Source organism: Myotis davidii, unplaced genomic scaffold (assembly GCF_000327345.1).
Source record: "Myotis davidii unplaced genomic scaffold, ASM32734v1 scaffold72, whole genome shotgun sequence".
Lineage (NCBI taxonomy): Eukaryota > Metazoa > Chordata > Mammalia > Chiroptera > Vespertilionidae > Myotis > Myotis davidii.
In genome coordinates this window covers 17526-31806 of record NW_006284618.1, presented here as the reverse complement: position 1 = coordinate 31806, position 14281 = coordinate 17526, and the positions used below count along the sequence as shown (strand labels likewise).

The 14281-nt window shown below is 57.6% G+C and overlaps 1 protein-coding gene across 1 annotated transcript in view; it reads left to right on the top strand.

Annotated features, from left to right (window-relative positions):
- Window positions 1-14281, top strand: part of HSPA12A (heat shock protein family A (Hsp70) member 12A) — a gene marked incomplete at its 3' end in the record, with an annotated part of 120040 nt that extends 105759 nt beyond the window's left edge. The window contains exons 9-14 of the mRNA XM_015572449.1: window positions 4871-5042; window positions 9026-9112; window positions 9702-9806; window positions 10724-10982; window positions 12643-12746; window positions 13722-14281. Of these exons, the coding sequence (XP_015427935.1) occupies window positions 4871-5042; window positions 9026-9112; window positions 9702-9806; window positions 10724-10982; window positions 12643-12746; window positions 13722-14281 (1287 nt within the window). The remainder of the gene's footprint in view (window positions 1-4870; window positions 5043-9025; window positions 9113-9701; window positions 9807-10723; window positions 10983-12642; window positions 12747-13721) is intronic.

The window sequence follows — 14281 nt, the reverse complement described above, 5'->3', positions numbered from 1 at the left end:
TGGAGGCTGGAGGCAGCGAGGGGGAGGGGAGAGGCCCTGGGGCAGCTGAGGAGGAAGGAAATGGGGGGTGGGGTGGGGGGGTGGCATCCCCTGGGGTTTGGCACAATCAACATGGCACCTCAGAGAGTAGAGGCCACCCGTCCCGAGCAGATGCAACCGGCATCCTTGGACGCAGGGAATTCGCTCTCTGAAGCCAGAGACCCTCTGCAAACAGGCTTATCTCCTCAGTACCAGGGAGCTTTTGTTCGGTGCCGCGAATGTGCGGTGTTTTTTAAATCCTCACCAAAGGATATGTTTTGTTTTGTTTTTTAAATTGATTTTTTAGAGGAGAGGAAGGAAGAGAGAGAGAAAAAACAACAGCAACACACCGATGTGAGAAACTTTGATCAGTTGCCTCCCATACACGACCCAACAGGGGATTGAACCCACGACCTAGGCATGTGCCCTGCCTGGAAATGGAGCCTGCAACCTTTTGGTGTTTGGGGTGAGGCTGTAACCAACCGAGCCACTTGGCCAGGGCCGTGCAGCTTAAGTTTTGACCCTTTGAAATTCTGATTTGACACTTGTGTCCAGTTTACAGTCACTGAGTGGATTTGAAGATGGCAGGGGCCGTTCAGTCCCTGCTCCCTCAGTCATTGACTCATCAGACAAACCTGTGCGGGGAGTGATCTGTGCGCCAGGGCTGGGCGAGGCCCTGGACTCGTACCTGTGCCCTGGGTGCCGGAGCCCGGCCCTGCTCTCAAGTAGCTTGCGGCCCAGTGGTGCACGGAAGCCTCACACTTCTGGGGGACAGAGGGCGTGCAGGTGCGCAGCTTGCCTTGCTGACTTCTCTGCGGTCTCTCCAGCCTGAGTCCCAGTGACCTTGCTAACCTGTGGCCAAAATGAGCATCTCTCCAGCTCTCCCTCCTCACTGCCCCCCAGATGTGCACCGTGATGGTTAATTTTCTGTGTAAACTTGACTGAGCCAAGGGGTATGCAGATATTTGTTCAAAAATCATCCTGAGTGTTGCTGTGAGGGGATTTGGGGCGAGATTAACCTGTAAATCAATAGCCCGAATAAAGCAGGTTGCCCTCCCTAAGGGGGGGTGGGCCTCACCCCACCCAGTCAGTGGAAGGCATGAGTAGAACCTACCTAGAACAAGAGGGAATCCCTCCCGCCTGCGGTCTTCAAACGGGGACATTGGGTTTGGGGTTTTGGGGTTTTTTTTGCCTTTGGACTTGAACTGAAACATCTCTTCCTGGGTCTTGAACCTGCCAGCTGGGGATCTAGACCTCCAGCTTGCTGCCTGCAGACCTCGGGACTTGTCAGTCTCCATAATCCTGTGAGCCACTCATTGTTATAAACCTCTTTCTATACATCCATACATTGGGTTCTCTGGAGAACGCCAATACAGAAGCTGAGCAAAAAGCACTTCTTGGCCCAGCCAGCTTCTGAGATCCAAGCGTGCCCATCAGCCCTCCCACCCAAAGTGCTGCCCCTTAAGCCCATCAACCTGCGTGCAGGTGAAATCGGAGCCCCTCCTCCCAGGCCTGTCGAGGGTCCCTGAGCCCCGTTCATGTCACAGTCCGTTGAGACCTGAGCGTCTCCTTCCACCGGCCCGGAGGCTGCAGAGGCCTGGCCGCAGAGCAGGGGACGGGGCCCTGGGCAGCATCTCCCACTTCATTTCATCCGCGAAACTCCAACATACCTGCTAGTGTCAAGCGCTCGTTGAAAAAGTAGGTTAACCTCTGTCTTTTATGAAGGCTGGGGCACCTTTAGAGCCTTGAAGAGCATTCAGTGAAAGGGTGGTGCTGCCCTGGCTGGGTGCTCAGCTGGGCGGGTGTCATCCCGTACACCAAACGTTGCGGGTTTGACTCCTGGTCAGGGCACATACCTACATTGTGAGTTTGATCTCCAATTGGGGAATGTTTGGGAGGCAGCTGATGGGTGTTTCTCATATTGCTGTTTCTCTTTCTCTCTCTCCCTTACTCTTTCTCTAAAATCAATAAAAAAAATATGTCTTCAGGGGAGGATTAAAAAAATTTTAAAAAGAACAGCTGGTCCCTCCTCTGAGGCCCAAGAGACCTAGAATGGGAGGTAGTTCCACTGCGTCCTGAGAGCTGCACGGACAGGAAACAGTTTCTCTCTAGAGGCATTTTGCCTAAAATGTGTCACTCTTGGAGGTTCCAGAGCCTAGTAAATAAATGTTTACCTACAGATGATTTCATCATCTAGCACAGAGTTGCAGCTTACATTTGCCTCCCTTTCTGAACACATGGCAGTGACAAATAGCCACATCAGGAAAAACACACAAAAAGAACCTCCCCATGACGCCCAGGACGGTGCAGCTGGGCCTGTGCAACCTGACGCCCGGCCAGCGGCGCGCTCGCCGGCCGCCTGGCCATTTTTCTCAGCTGTAAACACAGTCCCCGGCGGATTTTTCCAGCTGACGGCAGGGCCAGGGCGGGGGAGCCCTGTAGTCAGCGTGGACGCCCACGCCCTGGCCTCCCTGGAGTCACCACCTGCTGCTCCTCCCCCTGGGAGCAGGGGACCATGAAGCAGCTCTCCAAGGAGCCGCTCGGATGGTGCTCCCGCCGCCCCAGATTCGTGGAGGAGACAAACGGGGTCGCGTGCTCTTAGTGGAAACAGTCTGTTTGTAGAGTCCTTGGTCACGCAGGCAGAATGCTTGTCTCATTTGGGCTTGCGGAGATGAGCGCCAGGAAATTGCAGAATTTGATTTTGGCCGGAGGGATGCACGACTCATTCATGTAGCAGCTACCCTCTGAGCCCTTCCTGTGTGCGGTGGGGCAAGGAGACTTGGCTGCCGCCCTTGGAGGACATACCCTCTTGCAGGAGAGGCCGGACATGCACAGCTGCCATGAGATCCCGGCTCTGGAGGCAGGACTAGCAAAGGCAGAGCGAGCGCTCTTCTGCTTCGGGTGACCCTGGCCTGGTCCCAGGCAGATAGACCCCCAGGTCTCCGGACAGGGTCTCCGGACTGTGGCCGGGCTGGAGGGCCTCTGCTGAGAAGACTGCACGTGTTTATGCAGAAACAAAGCTCACACTTGGGGCCCCAGACCCTCCCGCCCAGAGAGAGAGAGATGGCTGTGTTTTGAGCCTGGCGGATCCCCTGTTTCCTCCTTTTCCTGGAGTCCACGACAGCCCTGGGACCCCTCCTGGGAGGCAGAATCTGCCCGCACCAGCTGCTTCCTCTTGCCTGTCCCTCAGCTTTCCGCTGGCCACCTGGCCACCGTGGGAGCAGCTGGTGGGGGCGCAGCCCCTCGTTGCCACTGGGAGCGCGAGGTGGAGCACGGCGGCTGGTTGGAACGAAGGAGTGTCTCACTCTGTCCTGGTCTCTCAGGCACCGCCCGGCCTTCTCTCATCTGGGGTTTACCCGCTGCTGGGAGGCCTTCGGGATTGGCAAAGCGGAGATGCCCAGGCACCTGCCGCTGATGGTATCTCAAGAGGACAGTTAATTGGTTGGTTTGGGGTATGGCATAGGCAAGTATAGGCAGTGTGTCATTGGGTACTGTCCCGGAGTAAATGGGTAGAGGCTGTACCTTTAAGCCAGTTGAGGGGAGCATTAGAGGCACCAGGGAGCTTGGTTCAAGTCCTCCCGAAGGCCTGGGCCCCACCCCAGCAGCTGGAGTCACTCAGACCAGAAGAGCAGAGACCCAGGAAAGAGCTGGTCTGTAAGGTGTGAGATCTGGGCCGGGCCGCTGGGCCGCTCGGCCGCTTACGGGCCGGGTACCTTGGAGCTGAGAGACTGAGGCCCACCTCCCAGGAACCCGGGTCAGGCCACCCTGCTTCTCCGAGCCCTGGTTTCTTCCCGTACAGAGTGAAGGAATGGGATGGCATCCTGAAGTCCTTTCCGTTCTTTCCTTATAACCTGGCCTCCCAACCCGCCCAGTTATTGCACCTGCTAAACCCCTCCCACCGGCGACTGTGAGCGGCCCCTCCTGGTGAGAGGCCGTTGTGCCCGTGTGACATCAGGCAGACCTTCCCCAGCCTCCAGGATGAGGCCTTATGAGCTGGGTGTGGACCTGGGGCCTTTCACCAAGTGGGTGCGGCATCTGAGGTTCCCTAGGAAACGGGACCAAAGATAACAAACATAGAAGGCAGGAAACCCCCGGGCCTGAACAGCTTCAACCGACAAGTGAGACCTGGTGCTCAAGTTCAAGGCCACGGGAGGCGGGGCCGGGACCTGTTAGGGGCCACGCCAGCCCCTTTCCCTGCTCCCTTCAGAAGGGCGGTCCCAGAGCCCCCCGGAGGCACGTGCCTGGAACAAGCCAGATGTCACAGAGCAGAGCATTTCTGCTGTGAAAGGGATAGCGGCTTTGAATGAGGGAGCGGCAGCTGCCTCCCCACCCACCCTCCAGAAGGGGGTGCTGTGCGGGATTCCAGGAGGGGCTTTCTCCCGGAGCCCTGGAGCCCTCCTGTCCAACAAAATCCCAGTGAGGTCTGGCCATGGGCCATTTGTTTCCTGGGCCACCAGAGACCGGGGCTTGCTCTGAGTCGATCAGACTGTTTGGCCTGTTACAGCCAAAACCAGACCACCCGCCGTCCCCCCTGTAAGTTTCCAAGTTCCGGGGACTTCCCCCCATGCTACTTAAGCTCCAGATGCAAGAGGCTCCAGGGCCCAGAGGGTCTGGCGTTTCCCAAGGATGCTTGTACATTTCCTTAGGCCACTCTGTGGTGTTCGGGGACCCCACTCAGGGCCCAGCACCTGATCACCCCCAATCTTAAGCTCTGCAGAGGCCTACGGGGGGGAATTCCTCAAACCAGCAGGTCCCGAGTGTCCCTTCCTGGGGGTGTCAGCCCCAAGTGGGGGTGTCCTGGGAGCAGCCCCCCCAGGGAGCCCCGGTCCCAGCCTCTGCTTCTGTCTTCCAGGCGGGCCTGGCCTCCCCCGAGAACGCGGAGCAGCTCATCATCGCCCTGGAGCCCGAGGCCGCCTCCATCTACTGCCGGAAGCTGCGGCTGCACCAGATGATCGAGCTGAGCAGCAAGGCTGCGGTCAATGGGTACAGCTCCAGAGACACAGTAGGAGCTGGGTTTGCACAGGGTACCTCTGCTCTCTCTCTCCCCCTCCCTGCTCTCCCCTCCCGCCTGCATGTCTCTGGGCCGCTACTGTGTACATGCACTCGGTGCTGTAATGAAGAATCAAGGTGCCGCCAGAGAGGCTGGCATTAAACACCCTGTGCTCAGCCCCCTCCTTGGCCCCTCCCAGGGGCCTGGGCACACCTGGCAGTGGGTACCCTGGTTCATCACCCACCCACGTGCCTTCGGAGGGGGGAGGGCGCTGCTCTCCGAAAACTCGAGGGGGCCCTGAGAGCAGTCCTAGCCTTGCATTTTACTAAGCTCTTAATCTTTCTGTTAACTGATTCTCAATCTAATCCCATTTGCCTGTTATTAATTCTTCCATTAAGACTGTTGACTTATTGCTGACTCACTCATTGGAGCTGCTTCGTGTGTGATGACTCATTATGTGTCTTGGCCATAAACCTGGCGAGAGTTTAAACTGCAGACGGAAAGGACTGACGCTTCCTGACCCGCGGATGTTCACTTAGCTGTGGAAGAGTCACCTGCCTGCCTAGGGACACTCGGGAGCTTCGGGGGGACCCTAAGGAGCCTTTTCTCCTTCGTATTTTCCTGGGTGCAAGTCGGCCCCTCTCTTGGTCCCCAGAACTGTTTTCCCGGGTGTCCGTCCAGCGCTCTGTGGGTCTGTTCAGGGCCACAGCATTCGCAGACACCTTAGGTCAGGGTCAAAGCCACCTCTGTGAGTGAGTTTGGAAGCTAATCAGCGTGCTGGGGCGCACAGCTCTGAGCTCTGTCCCCAGGGGAGGGCCCTGAGGGCACGAACCCGCCCATCACCCCCCTGGAAGGCCAGGCCCAGGAGGGGAGGGGTGGCGTTAGCCAGGGCTGCCACAGGGTGCTCCCCCTAGAGCCATCGTCCCAAGTTTTCCGTGGTCCCCACCCCGAGGCCCAGCGAGGCCATCTCCATGGGCCGCTTCCGTTCCTCTTGGCGGGGCAGCTGCGCCAGGGCCCACGCCCTGCACTTTCACCCAGGACTGGGGAATCTGTGAGCCTCAGCACAAAGTTCACTTGTCCGCGAGCTGTTGCCCCTGGCAGCCAGGCCCCGATGTGGGCACCTCGGATCTGAGTCACCCGGAATGTGGGGAGCAGGCTGCCCTTTAAATCCAGGGCTTGACCTGCCCTTGTGTAGCAGTGCTGGGCCCCAGCACAGGCCAAGGGCAGCCTTGCTGCGGACCAGGTCACCTGCCTGTTTAAAACACACGGAAAGACAAGCTTATGTAAATCTCCACCTTCATTGTTTTAATGGAAAAGACCAGGAGGGACTGGGCTTCTCCTCTCACTTGCTGGTTCTTCCTTAGTTGTTCATAAAAAGAAATCCAGGGGAATTCGCTAATTCTAGTGCCGCTCTTGCCACCATTTCCCCTAACCTGAAGGGAAAGCTGTTTGGAATGCTTTTTCTGGGAGCTCAGCCTGGCTTCCTCTCCTCGCATGCGTCCCGTCTCCCCCCTGGCCCGTCCCGTGCCCTCTGTCTGTGGACTTGGCTGTGGGCCCATGTGCTCAGAGGGTCTGTAGGGTTTTTAAATCCCCAAGTGGTTGGCCAGCGCCCCTCCGAGGGGCAGGAGGCAGGGCTCTGTCTCAGCCTCGGGCTACTGTTGGGACCTCTCTCCCAGGAGGACGGTGCTGTCGGAGGCCTGGCAGGAATACCCGGAGGGAGGGCGGGGTACCTGAGACACCTCCCCCGGCCACCCCTGCTTGGGGCTCCTTCAGGTGGAGCCGGAGGACCCTGGCGGGGAGAACGGAGCCAGCACTCTGCCCCCCGCACTGCAGGGTTTGCTGAGGGTATTTTATTTTACACCAGGAGGATTTAATGAGCGCCGTAAAGGGCACATTTTTCACAAAATGGGCTTAATTTGCCTGAAAAATAGGATAAATTTTTTGAGAGCTCAGAACATGTCTCATTAGCTTCGCTTGGCTGTTTTTATGAATGCCGTTTCGTTAGTCATCCAGGTTGTTTTAGGAAACCAAATGCCCACTAAAGATCTGCAATAGAAATTCATCCGGAGCCGGTGCTGGGAGCAGGAGAGAGGCCTGCGTGTGGGGGTCCCTCCTAGGCCTACAGGAACTCCTTTTATTTATTAAATATTTTTTATTGCCCTGCCGGTTTGGCTCAGTGGATAGAATGTCGGCTCCAGGACTGAAGGGTCTCGGGTTCGATTTTAGTCAAGGCCTTTTACCTCCGCTTCAGGTTCGATCCCTGGCCCTGGTCGGGGCCGTGTGGGAGGCAGCCAGCCAATGTGTCTCTCTCACATTGATGTTTCTCTTTCTCTCTGTCTCTCCTGCTTCCTTCCACTTTCTCTGAAAATCAATGGAATGAGGACAGTACATGAAGCTGAGGTGCTGGGAGTTAATTCCTAATTTCTTAAAAAATATGTTTTTATTGATTTTTAGAGAGATAGGAAGGGAGAGAACCACTGATGCGTGAAACATCCATTGGCTGCCTCCTGCATGCCCCCTAGTGGGGATTGAGCTCTAAACCTGGGCATGTGCCCTAACCAGGAATTGGACCAGGAATCGAACCAGCAACTTTTCTGTGCACCTGACGACGCCCAACCACTGAGCCACACCAGCCTGCAGGGACTCTTTCACCGGGACAGCCTCTCCACCATAAGGCAGGGCCCAAGGAACTCGGAGCTGGCCCAGTGCTTGCCATCCCAACCCCCAGAGATGTTGTTTTGCAAACACTGCTCCTTGCTGAGAGACTAGAGGGTCAAGGGTCCTCTGTTGGATAAACAGCTGCAGACAGATACAAAGTCTGCAACACCCGCCCAGGAACTAAAGAATTCATAGCAGCAGAGCTGTGGGCAGAGCCTCGATCTGTAAAATAGGTGGTCGCTCTCCATGGCGTGTGGTAGTGATGGTTTGGTGGCACCGGGTCTCAGACTTGGTGCTCACCATCATTGTCACCTACTGTGGAGCAGGTGTCACACTGGCTGCTTAGGACAAATCAGAGAGCCAGTCCCTGCTCTGCCTGTGAGGAACTTAGGCCACGTATTATTATACCCATTTTATGGACGAGGAAACTGAGGCCCGGAGTGGGGGGTTGAGTTGCCCAAATTCCCACCGTGGCTGCGCCCGGCTGCCTCCCAGGGACCCTCTCACAGCACCTTTCCTGGTTGTTCACATTTGTAGTCTGCTTTTTCAGACTTCACTGTAAACTGAAATCTCAGAGGCTTGAGGGTCCCTGGATGGAGGGTTAATTTGGGGTTGCAAGACAGTGTGGGAACTGGCCTCCTAACCTCCCTGACCTGGTTTCCTCACCTTAACGCAGGGCCGTGATTTATCCCCTGTCTACCTCACAGCGCTGTGGGGAGGCCAGTGGGGGGCCAAATCCCCACTGATGGTGTCACCGCCAGGCTGTCCTGCAGGCCTAGGAAACGGGTGCCGTGAAACATCCATTGGCGATGCGCCACCTTGTTGGCCGATGCGCCACCTTGTGGCCAAAGAGGGTATTGGCGTCAACAAGGTCAGGAAATGGCTCCTATACAATTGATCCAGGATCCAGACTGGCGTCCAGTTTATCCAGGATCCTGATCAGCACCCCACTCTCCTTGCATCAGGATTCCTTGGTGTGAAATGGTTTAACCCAGTGCACTGACGGCTGCTTGGCAGACAGCTGCCTCCCGGGGACAGCAAAGCCAGGAAATGGGTCCGTTTTATTAACCCATCCCCCCGAAAGTCACTGGGGGATGGGCTCTCCTCCAGGTGAGCTTTCCGGCAGAGCCCAGGCTGAGGCTGCCCCACCGATGGGGCGGTGAAGGCCGGGGCGATAGCTGCTCGTCCTGGGAGAACTATGTTGGAATTCCCGGTGTTGCATTCCTGTAATTGTTTGGTCACGGCTCACTGAGTGTTCTGTCCCTCACCTGCTCACGCTGCTGCCTCCACTGACTGCAGATGACGGCAGCTCTGTCCTGCTTTCTCACCCGCCATCATTTTCTTTCTGTCGGCCACTAGCTAAGGAGCACGTACGGCGCAATCGGCAGAGCCGGACCTTTTTGGTGGAGAATGTCATAGGCGAGATCTGGTCCGAGCTGGAGGAAGGTAGCGTCCTTGAATGTCCTTTGCCTCCGCTGGATTGTGTATGTGTGTGTGTGTGTGTGTGTGTGTGTGCTGCTGCTGCTGGCAAAACTGCATTCCTACTTGTCCCTTTTGCACTTTTGGAGAATGTCCAAAATCACTCGGTTTTACAGACTGCTCCCCCAGGGAGAGGTCTTTGGGGAGCTGTGATCTTGCATGTGGTGAAGCCATCTAGACTCTTCAGAAGAGAGGTAGGGCCTGGGACTCACTGGTTCCAGGACAAGTCCTCAGTTAAACAGCCGGCCACTTGCTGGTGCTATTCACTTGGCAGGAAGTTGTCCGCTGGGTCGTGCCAGATACGCAGCAGCGTGTGGCACGAATGCTGTTGTTTTAAAGATCCAGGCATCTGGGCTCTGGATCGTCCATGCTAACTGTCGCTGCTAGCAGACATCATTGCCTTCTCTTTAGTCACGAATAACCCGCTGCACCACTAATTAGCAAACCCATTGCACTAATGAGAAGGGTGGGGTACCCCGTCATTGCCCGCCAGCCCGTTTCAGGACGGTTGACAAGCGGTCTATGTGAAGGATGGCTGGTGTTTTTTTTTTGCCAGGTGACAAGTATGTGGTTGTGGACAGTGGCGGTGGCACCGTAGACCTGACCGTCCATCAGATACGGTTACCAGAGGGACACCTTAAGGAGCTGTATAAAGCCACAGGTGAGCGCTGCACGGTGATGTTCTCCTACCTGAGCCGGGCCACTCCTTTCCGACTTCTCTCAGCCTGTCATTGTCTCGGTGCCGCCAGCACGTGGGACTGCTGGCAGGAGAAGGCACTGAGGCTTTTTTTTTTAAGATAAGTTTTCATAATTTCTTTCTTTAAAAAAATACATTTTTTAATTGGTTTTAGAGAGAAAGGATAGGGGGAGAGAGAGAGATAGAAACATTAATGGTGAGAAAGAATCACTGATGGGCTGCCTCCTGCACGCCCCACACTGGGGATCGAGCCTGCGACCTGGGCATGTGCCTGACCGGGAATCGAACCGTAACCTCCTCGTTCAGAGGTCGTTGCTCCACCACTGAGCCACGCCGGCCGGGCGGCTCCGCGGCTTATTGAACATTGGAAAGCAAAGCGCAGCTCCATGTCCTTTAAAACACAAACCTCCCCCCCTGGGGTTCTGGCCTCCAGGGAGCCCGTCTCAGATCCTGGCCGAGAAAGTGGCTCCTGGAAGGATGTGACAGAAGCCCGAAGACACGTGTGGCCCGGGGCTATGGCTAAGCCTTCTGGGAGGGCCCGGACCCCTGGTCGGGGAGGTGGTGATGAGGAGTGAGTAGATCCAGGGGCGAAGCGAGGCCTGCCTGCTCCCGGTCCTGTCCGGGGTGTCTGCGGGGGAGGAGGAAACCGCGATACTCCTAGCGCCTTACATGTATTGCTTTTATTTAAAGTGTAACTGACTGTAAACAGGTCATTGCCCAGTGGTGTCTGGAGGGAAGCTTCTCCACGAGGAGTGAGAAGAACCCAGTGAGGTCCTAGCTGTGCTCCGTTGTGTGTTTGGGAGAAGAGCGGGGTGGCCTCAGAGTCGGGGCCCCGTCCTCCGCGTTTCTAACACGGCGACTCCGTTTCGTTCTTGGCGCAGGGGGACCCTATGGATCCTTAGGGGTCGATTACGAATTTGAAAAGCTCCTGTGTAAGATTTTCGGAGAGGACTTCATCGAGCAATTCAAAATCAAGCGCCCCGCCGCCTGGGTGGACTTGATGATTGCGTTCGAGTCTCGCAAAAGGGCGGCCGCCCCGGACCGCACCAACCCGCTGAACATCACCCTGCCCTTCTCCTTCATCGATTACTACAAGAAGTTCCGCGGGCACAGCGTGGAGCACGCCTTGCGGAAGAGCAAGTGAGTAGGACCTGCCTTTGGCCCGGGAAACTCGGCAGTGGAGCCGAGAGAAACTCCTCACGGCTTGGCTGCCCTCATAGTGCCCTCCAAATGATTGTGCCCCTTTGCGGGGCGCCGGGGGGCGGGGGGGGAGTGCCATCAGAACGCGTGGACTTAGCACGTCTGATGCATGTGTAACCACGGCGGTTCCATCCTCAGTGATGCTCCAATGTCCCATCTTGGCCAGTGGGAGCCCCTTCAGGTTGGCTCCTGACTCCCATTGCCTCAGCCTTTGCGGTTTATTTCCTTCTCCTTTTTTATCTTCTTATTGATTTCAGAGAAGAAGGGAAAGGGAGAGAGAGAGATAGAAACAACATTGATGAGAAAGAACCATTGACCGGTTGCCTCCTGCATGCCCCCTCCTGGGGATCGAGCCCCCAACCTGGGCATGTGCCCTGAACAGCGAACCGTGACCTCATAGGTTGACACTCAACCAGGGAGCCGCGGTGGCCAGGCCCTTTGTGGTCTCTAACGGTCTCCGCCTGTGTCAGTGAGGTGCCCCTGACTCACCCTGTACGTTCCCCACCACACCTGTGATCGGCTGCTCTCTAAGACGCCCTGGCTCCTTTCAGGGGAAACAAAGCGGACTTGACTCCAGGCTGCTGTGCCCGGGGAGCAGGGTCCTTGCCAGACCCTCCCAGGCTGCCGTTCTCTCTGCCCTGGCCCCCTGCAGAGGGCACCTGCATCTGGTTGTCTCCCATGTCCTGCCTGCACAGTTCCGGGGCCTCCCTCGCTGGGGAGACTGGCTGCTGCCAGCCCGTGGGTCACCCCACACCATACACGCTGTCCTCCGGCCCAGGCCCTGGGAGGATTCCTGGTCCGTAGACAGGGCGGCATCTAGAACGTGCTGCTGGAGGAGCTGGAGGTGCTATGCTGCAGGGACGGAGCCGCCGTTAGCTCAGCCCCTTTGACCTTGAGAGCAGACGGGTGCGCGCTGCGCTCCACAGTCCCTGGCGTTCCTTTTACACTAGGAAGTTTCCAGAGTGTTTTCCCAGATGAGGTTTTTAACTTGATCTTCACAATAACCCTGTGAGGGAGGTAAGGCAAGTGGTATTCGCCTTGATTTGCAGACGGAAAGCCAGGGCTCAGAGAAAATGCCCGAGGTCCCATGGCTGCTGAGAGGTGGGGCCAGGCTGGAGCCCAGCAGCCCGACTCCCTGTCCAGTGCTCCTGCTGCTGCACGCTGCCCCTTCGATAGGGACAGTGAGGGCACTGGCGGGAGGAGGCTTCTCCCTGTTCTGGGACAGGTAGCCTTCGGTAGCAGCACGGCGAGCCGCTAATGGACTTGCATCCAACGATTGTGGCATTGAAGTGCTGCTACCTAAGGCTACCTGTCCAAACGAGAGCGATGCCTTTACCTCCTTGTCCTCCGCACTTGACATCGGCACCCGCTTCCCCCGGGAAGGGAGGCCACGTGGAGGCAAAGAGAAACAGAAGAGGCCGAGTCTTAGCTTGGAGCGTCCAGGGGCTCAGGCCTGGCAGGGGAGGGTATTTCCGAGGACCTCACCCCCCGCCCCCCTGCCCCGCTGCTTGGAGCTGACATCTGTGCTGCCAGGGCCGGGTCTGCCTGTGGGTGTAGTTTGTCCGCTCACCGCTGTCCCTCTCTGTGCCACCCCCCACAGCGTGGATTTTGTGAAGTGGTCCTCCCAGGGGATGCTGAGGATGAGCCCCGATGCCATGAACGCCCTTTTCAAGCCAACCATCGACAGCATCATCGAGCATCTGCGTGAGTATCCGCTGGGCAGAGCCGCGAACGGGACTGACTTTTCCAGCATCACCGACCAGGCATGTGAAGTCAGGCTGGCAGCCACAGGCCCTCGGGGACCGGAAGCAGCCGAGCACCATCCTCACCCCCCTTTCCCTTTGGCTCCCCAGGCAGTGAGCTGCGGGCTGTGGAGCAGAATGACCTCCAGCCACGGGCCCTGGGCAATGTGGTCTTTGCTTTCTGTGGAAAGATCAGGAACCACGGCCCTGGCTGGGAGAAGCCACTGAGTGTGAGCCCGAGAAAGGTCCCCAGGAGGGGAGACGGGGCAGGCCACGCTGCTCTCTGCTGCCTCGTGGCTCCCCCAGGGCCACACAGGGACTCACCGGGGACCCTTTTCAGTATCTACCCCCCCTCCTACCAAATCACAACCCCTACGAAACCAAAGAATAATGTTTGTTTATTTACTTAATATTCTTATTGCTTTTTAGATAGAGGGAGAGGGAGAGAGAGAGAGGAACATCATTGCAAGACATCAGCCCGTTGCCTCCTGCAGGCCCCCTACCGGGGATCCAGCCTACAACCCGGGCAGGTGCCCTGACCAGGAATCAAAGGAGCAGCCTTTCGGTGCCTGGGACAACTCCCAGCTGAGCCGCACCAGCCAGGCCCACAGAGTAACATTACAAGCGCCTGCCTTGCCTCCTTAGCAGAGCCACAGGTTCGTGAGGGTTAGGAGTAGCCTTCAGGTATCGCACATCACTACTTTACACGATCGCCACCTCTGCTAAAATGGTGTCTACTTAGCAGTAGCTTTGGCTGGTGCTCCGAGCATAGTGGTGTGCAAACCCCCTCTCGCTAAAGGACCAGCTCTCCACAAATCCTGTTCACACCGAGCCTGTCCTCCAGGTGGCTGTGTCCACGCCCCCCGTGCTCAGGCCACCCCGTCCCCGTGCTGCTGGCTCTGGTGACAGGACGGTGTCCTTCCCTCTCCCCTCGCAGGGGACCTGTTCCAGAAGCCCGAGGTATCCACGGTCAAGTTCCTCTTTCTGGTGGGCGGCTTCGCGGAGGCGCCCCTCCTGCAGCAGGCGGTCCAGGCCGCCTTCGGGGACAAGTGCCGCATCATCATCCCCCAGGACGTGGGCCTCACCATCCTCAAGGGCGCCGTGCTCTTCGGCCTGGACCCCGCCGTCATCAAGGTGCGCCGGTCCCCGCTCACCTACGGGGTGGGCGTGCTCAACCGCTACGTGGAGGGCAAGCACCCGCCCGAGAAGCTGCTGGTGAAGGACGGCACCCGCTGGTGCACCGACGTCTTCGACAAGTTCATCGCCGCCGACCAGTCCGTGGCGCTGGGCGAGCTGGTCAAGCGCAGCTACACGCCCGCCAAGCCCTCCCAGCTCGTCATCGTCATCAACGTGTACAGCTCCGAGCGCGACAACGTGAGCTTCATCACCGACCCCGGGGTGCGCAAGTGCGGCACGCTCCGCCTGGACCTCACGGGCACCGGCGGTGCCGCGCCCGCCCGGAGGGAGATCCAGACCCTCATGCAGTTCGGGGACACC